The 14,735-nt window shown below is 39.7% G+C and overlaps 1 protein-coding gene across 4 annotated transcripts in view; it reads right to left on the bottom strand.

Moving 5' to 3' along the window:
• MICU3 (mitochondrial calcium uptake family member 3) overlaps nt 1-14,735 on the bottom strand; it is a 57,467-nt gene that overhangs the window by 26,948 nt on the left and 15,784 nt on the right. For all 4 annotated transcript variants that reach the window (XM_064149078.1, XM_064149076.1, XM_064149079.1 and 1 more), the window contains exons 3-6: nt 12,985-13,016; nt 11,825-11,903; nt 7,005-7,052; nt 5,557-5,639 (exon numbers count right to left, since the gene is read on the bottom strand). In XM_064149078.1, coding sequence (XP_064005148.1) covers nt 5,557-5,639; nt 7,005-7,052; nt 11,825-11,903; nt 12,985-13,016 — 242 coding nt within the window. The remainder of the gene's footprint in view (nt 1-5,556; nt 5,640-7,004; nt 7,053-11,824; nt 11,904-12,984; nt 13,017-14,735) is intronic.

A 14,735-nucleotide genomic window follows, 5' to 3' on the forward strand; every position in this document is an offset into this window, starting at 1 on the left:
TTCTTGTTTAGTTTGCAGGCTATTTCACATGCATAACAGCCTCTGATTGTGAGAAACACTGCAAACTATGCAGTTCTTTACTAAAATATCAGTGTTTCAATGTGTTACTATTCATATTCATGCCTTCATTTCCTTTTGTGACCTTACCTATCACACAGAAAGGAAAAAGGAAATATTTTTCCACAAAGTTAGGCTAATAATTCTTTTTGGGAGTACAATACTAAGCATTATCCTATTTAGCTTTATATTTTAGCCAGTCCAGCCTATGTGAGATAGGGGAGTTCCAGCCTTTTTCACCACCTGTAGGCATATCCTTTCTTGTTGGGTAGTAATTACTATCTGTGTCACTATGTAGTTTGCTGAATCAAGCTTTTTTTCATATCACTAGTTTCTGACCAGATCACTTCTTCCTCCTGCTGGCACAAAGGAGGGGTGGAAACATCTGGTGGGGGCGAAGCATTCCCTTTCAGCAGCAACAAACTACTATTCAAGAGTAATTTATCAAGTACCCTTTTTTTTTCAAGTCTGTTCAAAGGATACCTTCAGGAGTTGTAAAATACCCCTTCCATAACTTTCTCTGCATCAAGAGCTTTAAACTTGACTTCTGAGGAAACCTCAAATACAAGACTTAAAACATACAGACTCTTGAATGATTATTTTTTGTAATTATAAAGTCTTCAGAGCAAGACTTGGTCTGTACTTAACCTTCCTTGTATCTGTTTAATTTATATCTTTTTATTTATAGTAAAAGTGTCAGTGTTGACTCTTCACAGCAAGTGAGAGCAGTGTTAACTGTGATGCCATCTGTATCTCTACCAGTAAATAGCTTCTCAAAAACTGCATGTGAAAATAGCATACTGTCACTTGTAGCATTTGCTAGTCTCAGGGTGGGCTGGAAAAAGCAACAGTGTCGCTGACAAATCTCTCCTACCTAGAACCAAACATCATAGCATACAGACACAACTGTGGCAGTCTTTTCAAAGACCTGATTTCACCTACCAGAAGTCTGATTAAAAACATGATACTGCAATGGCTTGCACAAAATGCTCCTCAGGGATTGGGATGGGGAAGATAAAAGTGTGAATTAAATTTTCATTTCAGAACACCATATTTCAGAGAAGGAATTACAGAAACATAGAATCAACCAGGTTGGAAGAGACCTCCAAGATCATCCAGTCCAACCTAGCACTCAGCCCTGTCCAATCAACTAGACCATGGCACCAAGTGCCTCATCCAGGCTTTTCTTGAACACTTTCAGGGACAGTGACTCCACCACCTCCCTGGGCAGCCCATTCCAATGCCAATCACTCTCTCTGGCAACAACTTCCTCCTAACATCCAGACTAGACCTCCCCCACCACAACTTGAGACTGTGTCCCCTTGTTCTGTTGCTGGTTGCCTGGCAGAAGAGACTGACCCTCACCTGGCTACAGACTCCCTTCAGGTAGTTGTAGACAGCAATGAGGTCCCCCCTGAGCCTCCTCTTCTGCAGGCTGCACACCCCCAGCTCTCTCAGCCTCTCCTCACAGGGCTGTGTTCCAGGCCTCTCACCAGCCTCCAGGTCTCTTTCTTCCTGGTTGCTCTCCAGCCACTCTGTCCCCAGCCTGTAGCGCTGCTTGGGGTTGTTGTGGCCAAAGTGCAGAACCCTCCACTTGGCCTTGTTAAATCTCATCCCATTGGCCTCTGCCCACCCATCCAGCCTGTCAAGGTCCCTCTGCAGGGCTCTCCTACCCTCCAACAGATCAACACCTGCTCCTAGCTTGGAGTCATCTGCAAACTTACTGATGCTGGACTCAACCCCCTTGTCCAGATCATCAATAAAGATACTGAACAGGACTCAGCCCAGCACTGATCCCTGGGGGACACTACTAGTGACTGGCTGCCAACTGGATGTGGCACCATTCACCACCACTCCTCTCTGGGCCTGGCCCTCCAACCAGTTTTTGACCCATATCAGAGTGAATCTGTCCAAACCACGAGCCACCATCTGGCAACAAAGAAAAAAGCATCATCAAGCTCTATTGCAAGGGTGTGACAACACTGAAATAAATGACACCCAGCACAGAAATAAACAAAAAACATATTTAGTGATCAAGTCACAAACATATGTGAAATCTCTGAGTTTCCAAATTTGACTGCTGTGTTCCACCACTGCCTATAAGGCAAATACAGACCACAATATTGGATGTGCCACTGTGTCTGTTTTTGAGTACAGGATCAATTTACAGACCTTGGTATGGTTTTTCCAGTTTTTTTGCAAGCCTAGAAGTACAATTACTGTAACATAGGCTGATAAGGATAGGACATCTAGCTGGATGGCCTTTTGCAACCCAAAACTGTGGAATGAAGAAAAGTACACAGAGATAAGCAGAAAGAAAATACCTTGTTAAAAGTCACCAAATAGAGAAGAAAGGCAGTAATTGAAAAGCCAAAAATGATTGGCATTGGTATAAACCAATGCATCCTTGGATGTATTTCCCCTGCCACAGAGGCAAAGGGAGTAAGATTCTGTTGCATTCATCATTAATCACTTGCTAGACTTCAGGAAATGGATCTTTTGTTCAGAAGGAGTGCTATAGTTTACCAGCAAGCAGAAAAGTGAATGCAAAATGGATCTAGGACTACTTTCATAGAACATTGTTTGAAACAGGATAATGAGATTGACTGCTGAGAGCAGAAAAGAGAGAGATCTCCTGTAACAAGGCAACACAATCATTCTGTTCCCTGACCTCACCCCTATGACATAAGTATATAATAAAGCACAAATGCTGTGGAAATAGTTTACAAAAACCACTAAAATTGTTAACCAGAAAAAGTAGTTTTCAAATTTGTAGTACACATACTCTTCAAGAATCACATATGATGCCCCCACCAATCTCTTCAAAGTCTTCTTATTTGCAAAACTGCATAGTATTAACTATACTTTTGGTTTTATGATGGCTGGGTGTAATCAATGGAGAACTATTTTGCAAATGCTGAGTTTAATTCAAATGGCAAAGCTTACAGCCTCCTGCTTCCAGGCACACAGGAAATTATGCATACCCAAGCAACGTAAGCACAGATGCCAAATGTGTGCTCTGGGATTAAGTCTATCACAAGGTGCAGCATCATTGAATCTACGTTTCATGTTTATTTCCATTTATGCAATTCTCTACCTACATATCTATCTATTTTAGTCCAACATTCTGGCTTTCAAAGGGTCATGGACACAGTAATCAGGTAGACTTAGGTTCAGGTTTAATCTGTACAAATTAGTTAAATACAGTAATAGGTGGAGAGTGGTCTATCTAATGTTTGAAAATCCTTTCTTTTTCTATCTATCCAGTCTGGTAACAGAAAAAGAACAATGGGAAATTCTTATCAGAGACCATGTCAGACAACAAACAAAAGCAAGACATGAAGACAGCTAGATGCAATATCCCCAGTTAAATACTGTGCTTGCTTCTTTCCTTATATACTTGAAGTAATTTTCAGCACCAGTTTCTGAAAGACAAAGCCTCCTGCTTCAATTTCCTCACACTTAGCTGGTGTAATGGCAGCATGTCATTTAAGGAATAAAAAAAGCTTGCCAGTCTACTCCACTGCATTTTGTTATACTAAATCACCTAATAAAACTGACAGGACAAGAGGAAAGGGTATGAAGTCACACCAGGGGAGGTTTAGATTAGACATCAGGAGAAACTATACTGAAAGGATTCTCAAACACCAGAACAGGTTGCCCAGTAAAAGTAGCTGAATTGTCATCCCTGGGTGTAATGTAAAGCAGTCTAGATATGGTGCCCAAGAACATGGTGTAGTAGCAGTCCCTGGTAGAGTTAGATAATGGTTAGACTTGATGGTCTTGAAGGTTTTCTGCATTTCATGGGTTTTTAATTATCTTTTTTTTCCTTCATCACTGACATTCATTTAATTATTACTCTCACATTTTTAAGATCAGAAAATACATGAAATAAGCATTGATCTGAAGTAGTCCTCTTGTTCCAAAGCATTTTCATTTTGTACTTCTCAGTACAAACATCATTCTCTTACACTTTGTGGCTCCTGTCACTTGAAAAATCATGAAGCACTCAAATTTTCAGAAGCAATTATCAGATCTATCATGATCAAAATCAAAACATTGTGGATGACCTAAGGTTTTTTGAACATTTTCTCTCAAGTGCCAAATTGCTCTTAATGCACAAATCTCAATGATGAGATATATTTTTTTTTCAAGTCCAGGCCTTTTATAACTGTTTAAATTTCTAATCATAAGAAAAAGCAGCACAAAATTTCTTAAATAATTACTAAGAAAAATTTACAGAAATGCTTTTTCTAAGCAATAAACTGAGTCAAGCTCCAGTTTGAAAAAAAAATGGAACTTAGATTTGTAATGTAACAAAACTATGAATGCAACAAAACCACTGCCAAGTTCTAGATGTTCTGCCAACTGTTCCAAAGAATGGGAAAATTATTGATTTCAAAGTCAAATTTTCTGTAGAATATTCTCCTTATAAAGAAACTGCTGAATCCCATCTTAGCAACTTGCTGCAGCATATGGATTTTGTGGGCTGAACTAAATTATCTGTACATTTTATTTCATTACAAATCTTGTCCAAAACAGATGACAGTGCTATATTATGTCAGTCAACCCAGGTCACCAAGGACTAAGCAAAATAAACAACAAAATGAAGTAGCCTCCCAGGAAAAGATTCTTTCCTTGGTCTCTCTATCATTGTGTGTGCTAGTTTGAAGCAAGCTGGAATGTTTTGGTAACAGAACTAGATAACAGGCAGTGAAATGAAAACAATTGATGTCAACTTCTCTCACAGTCTCACTGAGAACTCTGGGAAGAAGAAAGACTTATTCTCCATTTTGTTTCTCACTCTTGCTTTTGCCTTAGACCTGGTCACATCTCATTAACCCTGCTCCTACTAACCTTGCTCCCTAACCTCTTGGCTGCACCTCTCTTCTTCCTGAGAACTGGGGTAAGGTTGAGAGGGCCGGGGGGAGGTGTTGGGGTGGTTTGAGAGCCCCTCCTGGGGACTCAGGTTTCTGGGAGGGGAGTTGTGCTTTTGTATTGTTTATCCTTTGTATATTTCTGTATATAACTGTATATATTGTAAATAGCTGCTTGTAAATTCTGCTAGCTGTAAATAAATTGCTTCATCTATATTCCCAGGGTCCGTCTGAGTTAGCTGGGGCAAATTCAAAAGTGGGGGGGGGGGCGGAGTAACCCCCAAACCATCACATTGTGTTAATTAAAGAATTCTGCTGACCACTGATACAGCAATATACTTTTAATAGCCTAATTATCTGTGAATGTAGTAGTAATTAAAAAGATCCAGAACAAAACCTGGGATTAAACTTTAAAAATCATTACATACAACACACCCATGCACTGCAATAAGGAGCTACTATTTACAGTAAGTTAACTATTTACATTAAATAAAACAGAAACAAATCAATAGCTACATTCAGTGAAGAAAAGCTCATGTTCTTATGATCATTGACATCATCATGAGTCACCATCCAGACAAAATGTGTTTGCAAGATTACATCAAAATATATAAATACATACCACTAAGAATTCCTTTTTGTCCACCATCTCATTGCCATCAGTATCAAACATGTTGAAAGCGATTCTAAAACCTGCATGTGGCTCTGCAAACCAAACCCCAACCCATTCAATTACTTATTTGCTTGGAAAGAAAGCAAATGTAAAACTCAAAAAACTACTTGCTATCTGTCTGTAAAAAACATTGCCTCATCTAATTTTAATTAGTACTACTGCGTACATGGTCAATGCAAATTATAGCATCTGTAAAACAGTATTATTCATGTTATGAAAACAGAAGGCATGCTCATAAATCCACAGATTAAAGAGCCAGTAGTAATAGAACATGAAATATCTAAGAAGAGTATCTCACAATAACGAATGGTTGGATAGTTAAGAGTGTTCCTTCATAGCTACTACAGCTTCTATTGTTTCAAAACCCAAATGTAAAGAAAATAAACTTTCAATGAAAGCACCATTCAAAAGGACACTTTAAAGACAGGTACAAGATGCAACATCTGATCAAAATAAATGATGTGTTGAAAAAAAAGCACAGCGTTTTCTTGTTTCCATGATTAAGGATCATGAGCATTTGAAACTTATTTCCAACACATGGGGAATTTGAAGGTACCAGTAAGTGAAGCTTTTAGGCAGTATTTTAGTGATACATATGGATGCAATGTGGTTGATTTATGTCCAAGTGTTAATACAGGTAACAAAACCATGGAAGAATATGCATTGAACCAGCAGTTAGGGAGAGTGATGGTTCAGAGTCAATCTCCTGCTCTGATTCATAGTAAGAATCTAGATCATGTCTGAAAAAGACCCTAGATAAGAGGGTGAATCCAACAGAGATGTTTTAATTAGGTACAAAAGAAAGAAAAGTAAAATACTTCACCCAGAAAACACCTTTTAAATTATCAAAGTCTATATCAGGCTTAGTTTAACTACAAGTTATTCTATTTTGGGGTTGTGAGTGGCAGAAGAATAAATATTCAATTTTGTTAGTGTTTTCCAACACAAAGAAACATTTACTTTATTTTGACAGATCTTGTATTTCATCATTTTCTCACTGATGTGACCCATTATGCTCTAATGGGTGAAACAAACCAGTGGTATTATTCATTTTTGTCTTCCTATATATTCAGTGCTTTTTATGACCTTCAGTAAATTTACTTAGAGACTTTGTGGCAATTTCAAAGAAGTAAATAAAATGAAGTTCTTAACTGGGGCTTAGCTGAAGTGTAAGGCTCAACTTTCTCAGCAGTCAGTAAAAGATGCTCCAGATAATAAAGCCATTAAATAAAAAAGCCCACAAGATTCCAGTAGGATTCCTTACTTATTGGAATATGCAGAAGAGAGGCAAAAACCAAACCAAACCAAACCAATGTAATGTACAGCAATACATTCTGATCTTAGAAATTTGTAAGGAAGTGTTTGGGCATTTCTTTTTCCCCCAAAAAAATACTTACTTGTTAAAATACATAAGAGGAATAAATATTCAGTGTATGAAATCACACCTGGAGACAATAGAAGAAAAAAGAAGATACGAAGTTATGCCATATTAGTTTCACCTTGTAGCCACATCCTGAACTTGAAAATGTTAAATCTGTGTAAAAGAAGAAGTATTCATATTTGTGTGCATGTAGCTGTACTCAACCTAGCCAGCAAGTTATTTGTCTAAAATATTGCTCTAAGGGGTGCTTGGGGTTTTTCTTCCATTTGGATTTGAGTATTTTAGAGAAGAAATACAGTAAAGATGGTAAATAACCAACTACAGGAGGTGGGCCATTAAACACTACATCCTTAGAAGTAAATATAATTTCTTCTTTTCCTTTATTTGTTTTTCCTTTTCCTTCCTTTCTTTGCTTTTCCTTTCCTTTTTCCTTTCCCTTTCTCCTTTCCTTCCCTTCATTTTCCTACCAATAATTCATGACAACACACTCTAACAGTATGGTTACATTTACTTTGAGAATATTAACAGTGCTTCCTCCTGATTCAAATGTGCTGTTTCAATACAGTTCTTGACTTTAATATGTGCTTTATAAGTGTATGTTGTATATTAATTGAAAACTTGGCCTCGTGTGACTTAGGAAAGCACAGATTTGGGCTTGGCAGTTGCTTTTAAGTGCACACTTTTATAATAATCACCTGAAATGTATATTAAAATCTGAATAAATTAATGTCTACATTTGGTGAAATATTTTTAAAGCCTGTTAAGAGACATTTGTACTCTCTTCTACATTCAGAATATTCATAAGGAACATATTCTAAGATTTTCATCTTTCATTAGATGTCAAAAGGCAGTCTCAGTGTTCACTGGCACTGCAAAATTTAGATTACAGCTCAAGTCATATCCAAATAGCATGCCTAGTACCATAAGCTGTACTTCTGCTGTCCTAGCTCTGGGGTAAAGAGGTAACCTTGCAGCTGCCCATATAGCAACAAAGAGAAGCATCTTACAGTTCAGTAAGAACTGAAACCAATGACTTGCAGCTCTCCCAAAAGCACTTAGCTCTAATGATCTAATGAGGCTGAACTAGCAAAACTGGTTCCTGATTTCTAACCAATTGAATTTGTCTGTCCTCTAGAACCAAGTCAGTCCACAATATTAGACTATTTCAAAGAGTAAAATAAAAAGTATTTAGATGCCTGAGAGTAAAGATGTCTACCAGCTGAGATTTTCAAAAGCTGCTGGCTCCTTGATTTTAATCCAAGTCAGGTGCAAAAGTTTTTCTACAAGCAGCCACATCTTTAGATGTTTAAGTTAACTTTTAAAATTTGACAGAAATGTTTTTAAAGAAAACAAATAAATTAATCTTGGAGTTTTCATGTCATGTACTAAATAAACACCAAATTAGAATTAAGGGAGCCTGAAATTCTATTTGAAATCCTTTCACTGGTCTTATCAGTCATGAGACCTATTGTATTTTCTTATATTAGCTATAAAATGAAATAACAAACTCACTTTTTATTGGTGATGCATACTAAAAACCTACATAAGTGCTAAATTTTATTACTAATTTTATCTGTTTATTATGCCAGTTTTGAATCCTCTTAATTCCATCAACTTCTGTAGAATTTCAGTGGCAGAAAACTGGAGTTAGATACTGTTGAATCAACACTGTACATATTGCAGATATTTCATTACAAACTTAGTAAGCAACACCCAGATGTTTCTTTCAAACTGATAATGTATTGATTTGACAGATTCTGAAGCTGAATGTTTATGTGACTAGTATGTCAAAAGTCAGCTGTTGGGACTATACAGTGAACATCCTAGAGCAAGGAAATACAAAGAAAAGAAGTTAGGAGAAAGTTCTTTACCATGAAGGTAGTGAACACCAAAAAAGGTTGCTCAGGGAGGTGGTTGAGGCCCTATTGTTGGAGATATTCAAGCTCAGGCTCAGGCAACCTGATCTAACAGAGGATGACCCTGCTCACTGCAGGGAGGTTGGACTAGATGACCTTTGGAGGTCCTTTCCAACCCAACCCATTCTATAAGTCTATGAAAATCAATGAAAAGATGTGCCAGTTTCTGCCTCTCTGGAATCCTAGCTGCAGGCTCAGGGGAAAATGTGAGTGTCTTCAGAGACCAGTGATTTGAGCTGGGACCTTCCTCTTAGAGTAGCTGCACACTTAGTACTTTGATTAATTCAACAGTGGCTGAAATTTATCAATTACATGTAGTTTTGTTACTTGAATGCTTACTTTAAACATTCATAAAGTGTCTTTCTTTCATAGCAAGTATTTGTAGCTGCTTTTGAAATATTTTAAATGCTCCATGTGGCATTCTGAATATAAGCAAAAGAGAATGTGATTATTGATCACAAGCAGCTTTTAAATATTGGCATACAAACCATCACAGTCAAAGATTTTTTTTCTGTGTTTATTGTTTAAGAAAGAAAATAAAAGAAGGAGACCAGCAGTCGTTCTTGGCTCATTCTTTGCTAACGTTGACTTTTAAAAGTAATCAGTGTCCCCATCTGCATAATTTAAAGAGACACACAGCATTTCTGAAACTGTGTTGTGAATAAAATGCTTATTCAACAATACAGGATGCATTACTGTCTTCAATAATAATCACATCATTGAATCTACTGAAAAAGGTAACAATATTCATAGAATACCAGGTTGGAAGGGACCTCTAGGATCATGTAATCCAACCTTTCGGGGTAAGAACATAGTTTAAATGAGATGGCTCTGTGAAGCTGGGCCTTGAAACTGTCCAGTGCAGGAAAACCCACCACCTCCCTTAGGAGTTTATTCCAATGTCTGGTAGTTCCAATGGCAAAAGATTTCTGGCATCCAGTCTGAGCCTCCACAGTAGCAATTTCTGTCTATTACCCTTTGTCCTTACCATGTGACTCTTCATAAAAAGCTCCCTCCTGAAGACAGATGCCCTTTTTGCACTTATACATGGTTATGAGGTCTCACCTAAGCCTTCTCTTCTCAAGGCTGAACAAACTCAGTTCTCTCAGCTTTCCCTCATATGACAGGTCTTCCAGTCCTCTGCTTTTGTGTTTTAGAATATTCCATCTATGGGCTACAGATCATTATTCATTAGAACACAGACTGAACTTGAAACATTCAAATATCAGTTCAACAAACTCCAAGGCACCAATTCACTTACAGAGGCTAGCTGTAAGATGACATGACTAAAACACTGCAGACACGGAAGGGAACTTCTCCATGCTGTAAAATGTAGAAAGCAACAAATGCTTTTTACCTTTCTGAAGATGTGACTTAGATTAAAATGCAACAGCACTTTAGCCACAATAAATTAACACAAGTGATAATCTAGTTCAGGGAAATTCAGCACAGCAAGGCATCAGCAACCCAGGATGTTCCTGGATTGCACAGATGATAACTTCCTCCTCTGAATGGTAAAGGAACCAACAAGAAAAGGCGTTATGCTGGAGCTTGTTCTCACCAACAGGGAAGGGCTGGTGACTGATGTGAGGCTCAGGGAGAGCCCTGGCTGCAGTGACCATGAAGCAGTTGAATTTAAGATCCTCAGGGCAACCAGAAAGACGTATTCTAAGCTTATGACCCTGGACATTAGGCATGCAAACTTTGAACACTTCAGGGATCTGCTGGCCAAAGTATCATGGGATGAAACCCTAGAGGGAAGAGGGGCCCAGGACAGCTGTCAGTATTCAAGGATCATCTCCTCTGTGTACAGGAGCAATGTATACCACCAAAGAGGAAAGCAGGGAAGAATGCTAGGAGGCCTGCCTGGCTAAGCAAGGACCTCCTAAACATGCTGTCACATAAAAAGAAACTCTACAAAGAGTGAAGAAAGGACAGCTAGAATGGGGGGTATGTGAGTAAGCTGCCCGAGCAGCTAGAGATGTGGTTAGGAAAGCCAAGGCACAAGTTTGAATTGAATCTAGCCAGAGAGGTATATTAATGGTAAAAAGAAGCCTAGGGAAGGTGTGAGCCCCCTCAGAAAGGAAACAGGTGAAATGGTCACAAGTGACATGGAAAAGGGTGAGGTTCTTAATGACTTCTTTACCTCAGTCTTCACTGCAAAGGCCTCCAGCCACACTCCCAGAGTTATGGAAGATAATGGCAGGGACTGGAAGGAAGAACTGCCCATCATAAGTGAAGATCAGGTTTGTGATCACCTAAAGAACTTGAAAGTGTTCAAGTCCATGGGACCAAACAGGATATACCCACAGGTACCGAGAGAAGTGGCAGCTGAGGTTGCTAAACCCCTACTATGTTCCAAAAGTCATGGCAGTCTGGTGAAGTCGCCAGTGACTGGAAAAGGGGAACATAACTCCCATTTTCAAAAAGGGTAGGAAGGAGGAACCAGGGAACTACAGGCCAGTCAGTCTCACCTCTGTGCCTGGTAAGATTATGGAGCAGATCCTCCTGGAGGCACTACTGAGACAGGAGAATAGTGAAGAGGTGATGTGGTACAATCAGCATGGCCTCACTAAGGGCAAATCCTGCCTGACAAACTTTTAGGACTTTTTAGGCTATCAGGCAGTGACAGGACTAAGGGGAATGGGGTGAAGCTGGAGGTGGGGAGATTCAGACTGCAGGTTAGGAGGAAGTTCTTCACCATAAGAGTGGTGAGAGCCTGGAATGGGTTGCTCAGGGAGGTGGTTGAGGCCCCATCCCTGGAGGTGTTTAAGGCCAGGTTGAATGAGGCTGTGTGCAGCCTGATCTAGGGTAGTGTGTCCCCGCCCATGGCAGGGGGGTTGGAACTGGCTGATCCTTGTGGTCCCTTCCAACCCTGACTGATTTGATGATTGTATGAAAATAAATTTTTATTCCTCACCTTTCTCATTAAGATTACGAAAAAGTTTAGATGATCCTTTCCAAACTGGTGGTGTCTCCATAAGGATCTGATTCAGTTCCTAAAAATTAACATTCAAAAAAAGACAGAAATATATATTTAAATACTTGATTAAGTTGTTAACAGAGTATGAGTAAATTATAGGAAACCAACAGAAAAAAACAAGGAACTGCATGCAAATTTAGCATTTAACTTCAGTTTGCTGCTATGACTTTGGAGGCACTAAAGCACATACATAATTTTTGCACATATGATTATTCAAAGAATAAACTCTGCTTATGTGCTGGTTTAACAGTCTTTTCTCTAGGACACAGAAGCAAGGGAAAAGACTGTGCTAAACCAGCACAGTCTATAATTTGGTGCCCAAAACAGGGTGCCAAAAATAGAATGTGAAGGGTTAACACACTGTAAGCGATTAATCTGCCTGTTTACCCCCAACACAGAAGTGAGGGAAAAGTAACACACACAAAAGTCAGGGTCAAAATAAAAACTTGAGCTAAAAGAAGAATTAAACATACAAGACATAACTGCACAATTAGCCTGTTTGCAGAAAAGCACAGCAGAAAGCAGCAGCAAGGAGAAGCCAGCGAGCTAAAAACCCAAGCCAGGGAGCTACTGCCCAATCCATCCCCAGCCAACTGCCATCCCAGCAGAAATGACCCAACACCCAGGACCCAAAAGGAGCAACCTGAATGGGAAGCCTCTCATGTCACAATCTGAGCTTCAAGCTCCATAATACTTTTCTCAAGCCAACACTTTTGTTTTGAAGCCAGCATGAAGCATGATGGTTTTGAATAACAACAACACATTTTCAACTTAATCTATGACAACTTAAAATACAGATTTTGGGTTCCACACTGAAAAAACTCAGTCAGATATGGGCTAAGGAAAGAACTGACAAAGGCTTGAGCAGGTCAGTAGATCCAATGTAACAGACACAGCTGCTCAAGTATCTGAGATTCTGGATGAAGCAGAGTCTGAAGTGACAAAATCAAAGAAATTCAAGTCTCTCTCTTTTCATTTTTTTATAATAAAGATTTAGATGCTCCCTTGTATCTCCTGTGACTCCAAGCTGACATAAAGAAAGAAAGAAACTGTATCAAAATCTGTGGTTCTAGGACAGCACAGGAAATACTGCCTACCTGCTTTGAAAGGGATCGCCATTTTTTAGCATCTGCAATAAAAGACAAAGTTATGAACACACAGAATTTAGTTATGCCAGTGAGGTGTTGTAAAAGTCAGACTGCCTATATACAGTGTTTTCTAGCCAAAGAAGAGGTATTTTTCCTACCTTATAAGGCTCACCTTCAACCTATTGCAAAAAAAATCTCTTTGCATTATTAAAAAAATATCTGGCTTAATATATTCACAGATTCATTAAGTTGTTTGGCTTGGAGACTACCTTAAAGATCATCCAGCCTCCCTGCCATGGGCAGGGACACCTTCCACTAGACCAGGTTGCTCAAGACCCTGTCCAGCCTGGCCTTGAACTCCTCCAGGGAGGGGGCATCTGCATTCCTAAATTCCTAATTTTAAAACACCCTTTCAGATCCAACTCTGCTCCAGAGAGAGGAAAGATCTTCTGCCCCCCCAAATACACCATTAAAACATTAAACAAGAAATAGAGGGCATCCATGTTAAGCTGTGGTATCAATATTCTGAAATGACTGTTTAGTAGCAGGAGCATTACAATGCAGATTATTGGGAAACCTGGATTCTGGCTCTTGCTCCAGGGACTAACTACACCTTTTAAAGCAAATGCAGAAAAGTAAGTAAATAAATAATTGGAACCACACCAGGTGCTGAGACTTCCTTCAGCCATTCCTAGTAACTCAGACTTGTGCTCCCTACTACAGCCTCTGTCAGGCTTATTTTTTTGTGAGTAGTTTTAACAGAGGATCTGAAGAGAGCCTCCAGTTCAGAACTGGAACTGCCTGCTAACAATGAAAACTGATGAGTAAGACTGAACAGATGCTTTCTTCCTAACACCTCGTATGACAGACTCCAGGAACAGAGAAAGACATTTGACCACAGCTGTCCACCAGCATCCAGTAATTTAAAACTTGAGGTTCACTACCTTCTTCTCAAGACAAACATCTGCACAGACTTAGTATTCACATAAAGCATTGTGAATCTCAGAATTCATAAAAGATACAAAAAGTAGCACAGAATGTAATCAAAATCATAACATTTGGGTCGGTAAAGGCTCATTTCCATAGAGCAAAACATTCTGTGGTATTAGAAATCCCTTTGTTATGATAAACACCAAGCTAGGAGCAGGTGTTGATCTGTTGGAGGGTAGGAGAGCCCTGCAGAGGGAGCTGGACAGGCTGGATAGGTGGGCAGAGGCCAACAGGATGACATTTTTAACAAGGCCAAGTGCAGGGTTCTGCACTTTGGCCACAACAACCCCAAGCAGCACTACAGGCTGGGGACTGAGTGGCTGGAAAGCAGCCAGGAGGAAAAGGACCTGGGGGTACTGAGAGATAGTAGGCTGAAGATGAGCCAGCAGTGTGCCCAGGTGGCCAACAGAGCCAATGGCATCCTGGCTTGCATCAGGAACAGTGTGGTCAGTAGGACAAGGGAGGTTATTCTTCCCCTGTACTCAGCACTGGTCAGGCCACACCTTGAGTGCTGTGTCCAGTTCTGGGCTCCTCAATTCATGAGAGATGTTGAGGTGCTGGAACATGTCCAGAGAAGGGCAACAAAGCTGGTGAAAGGCCTAGAACACAAACCCTATGAGGAGAGGCTGAGGGAGCTGGGGGTGTTTAGCCTGGAGAAGAGGAGGCTCAGGGGTGACCTCATTGCTGTCTACAACTACCTGAAGGGAGGCTGTAGCCAGGTGGGGATTGGTCTCTTCTCCCAGACAGCCAGCAATAAAACAAGGGGACAC

Source organism: Pogoniulus pusillus, chromosome 9 (genome assembly GCF_015220805.1).
Source record: "Pogoniulus pusillus isolate bPogPus1 chromosome 9, bPogPus1.pri, whole genome shotgun sequence".
Taxonomy (NCBI): domain Eukaryota; kingdom Metazoa; phylum Chordata; class Aves; order Piciformes; family Lybiidae; genus Pogoniulus; species Pogoniulus pusillus.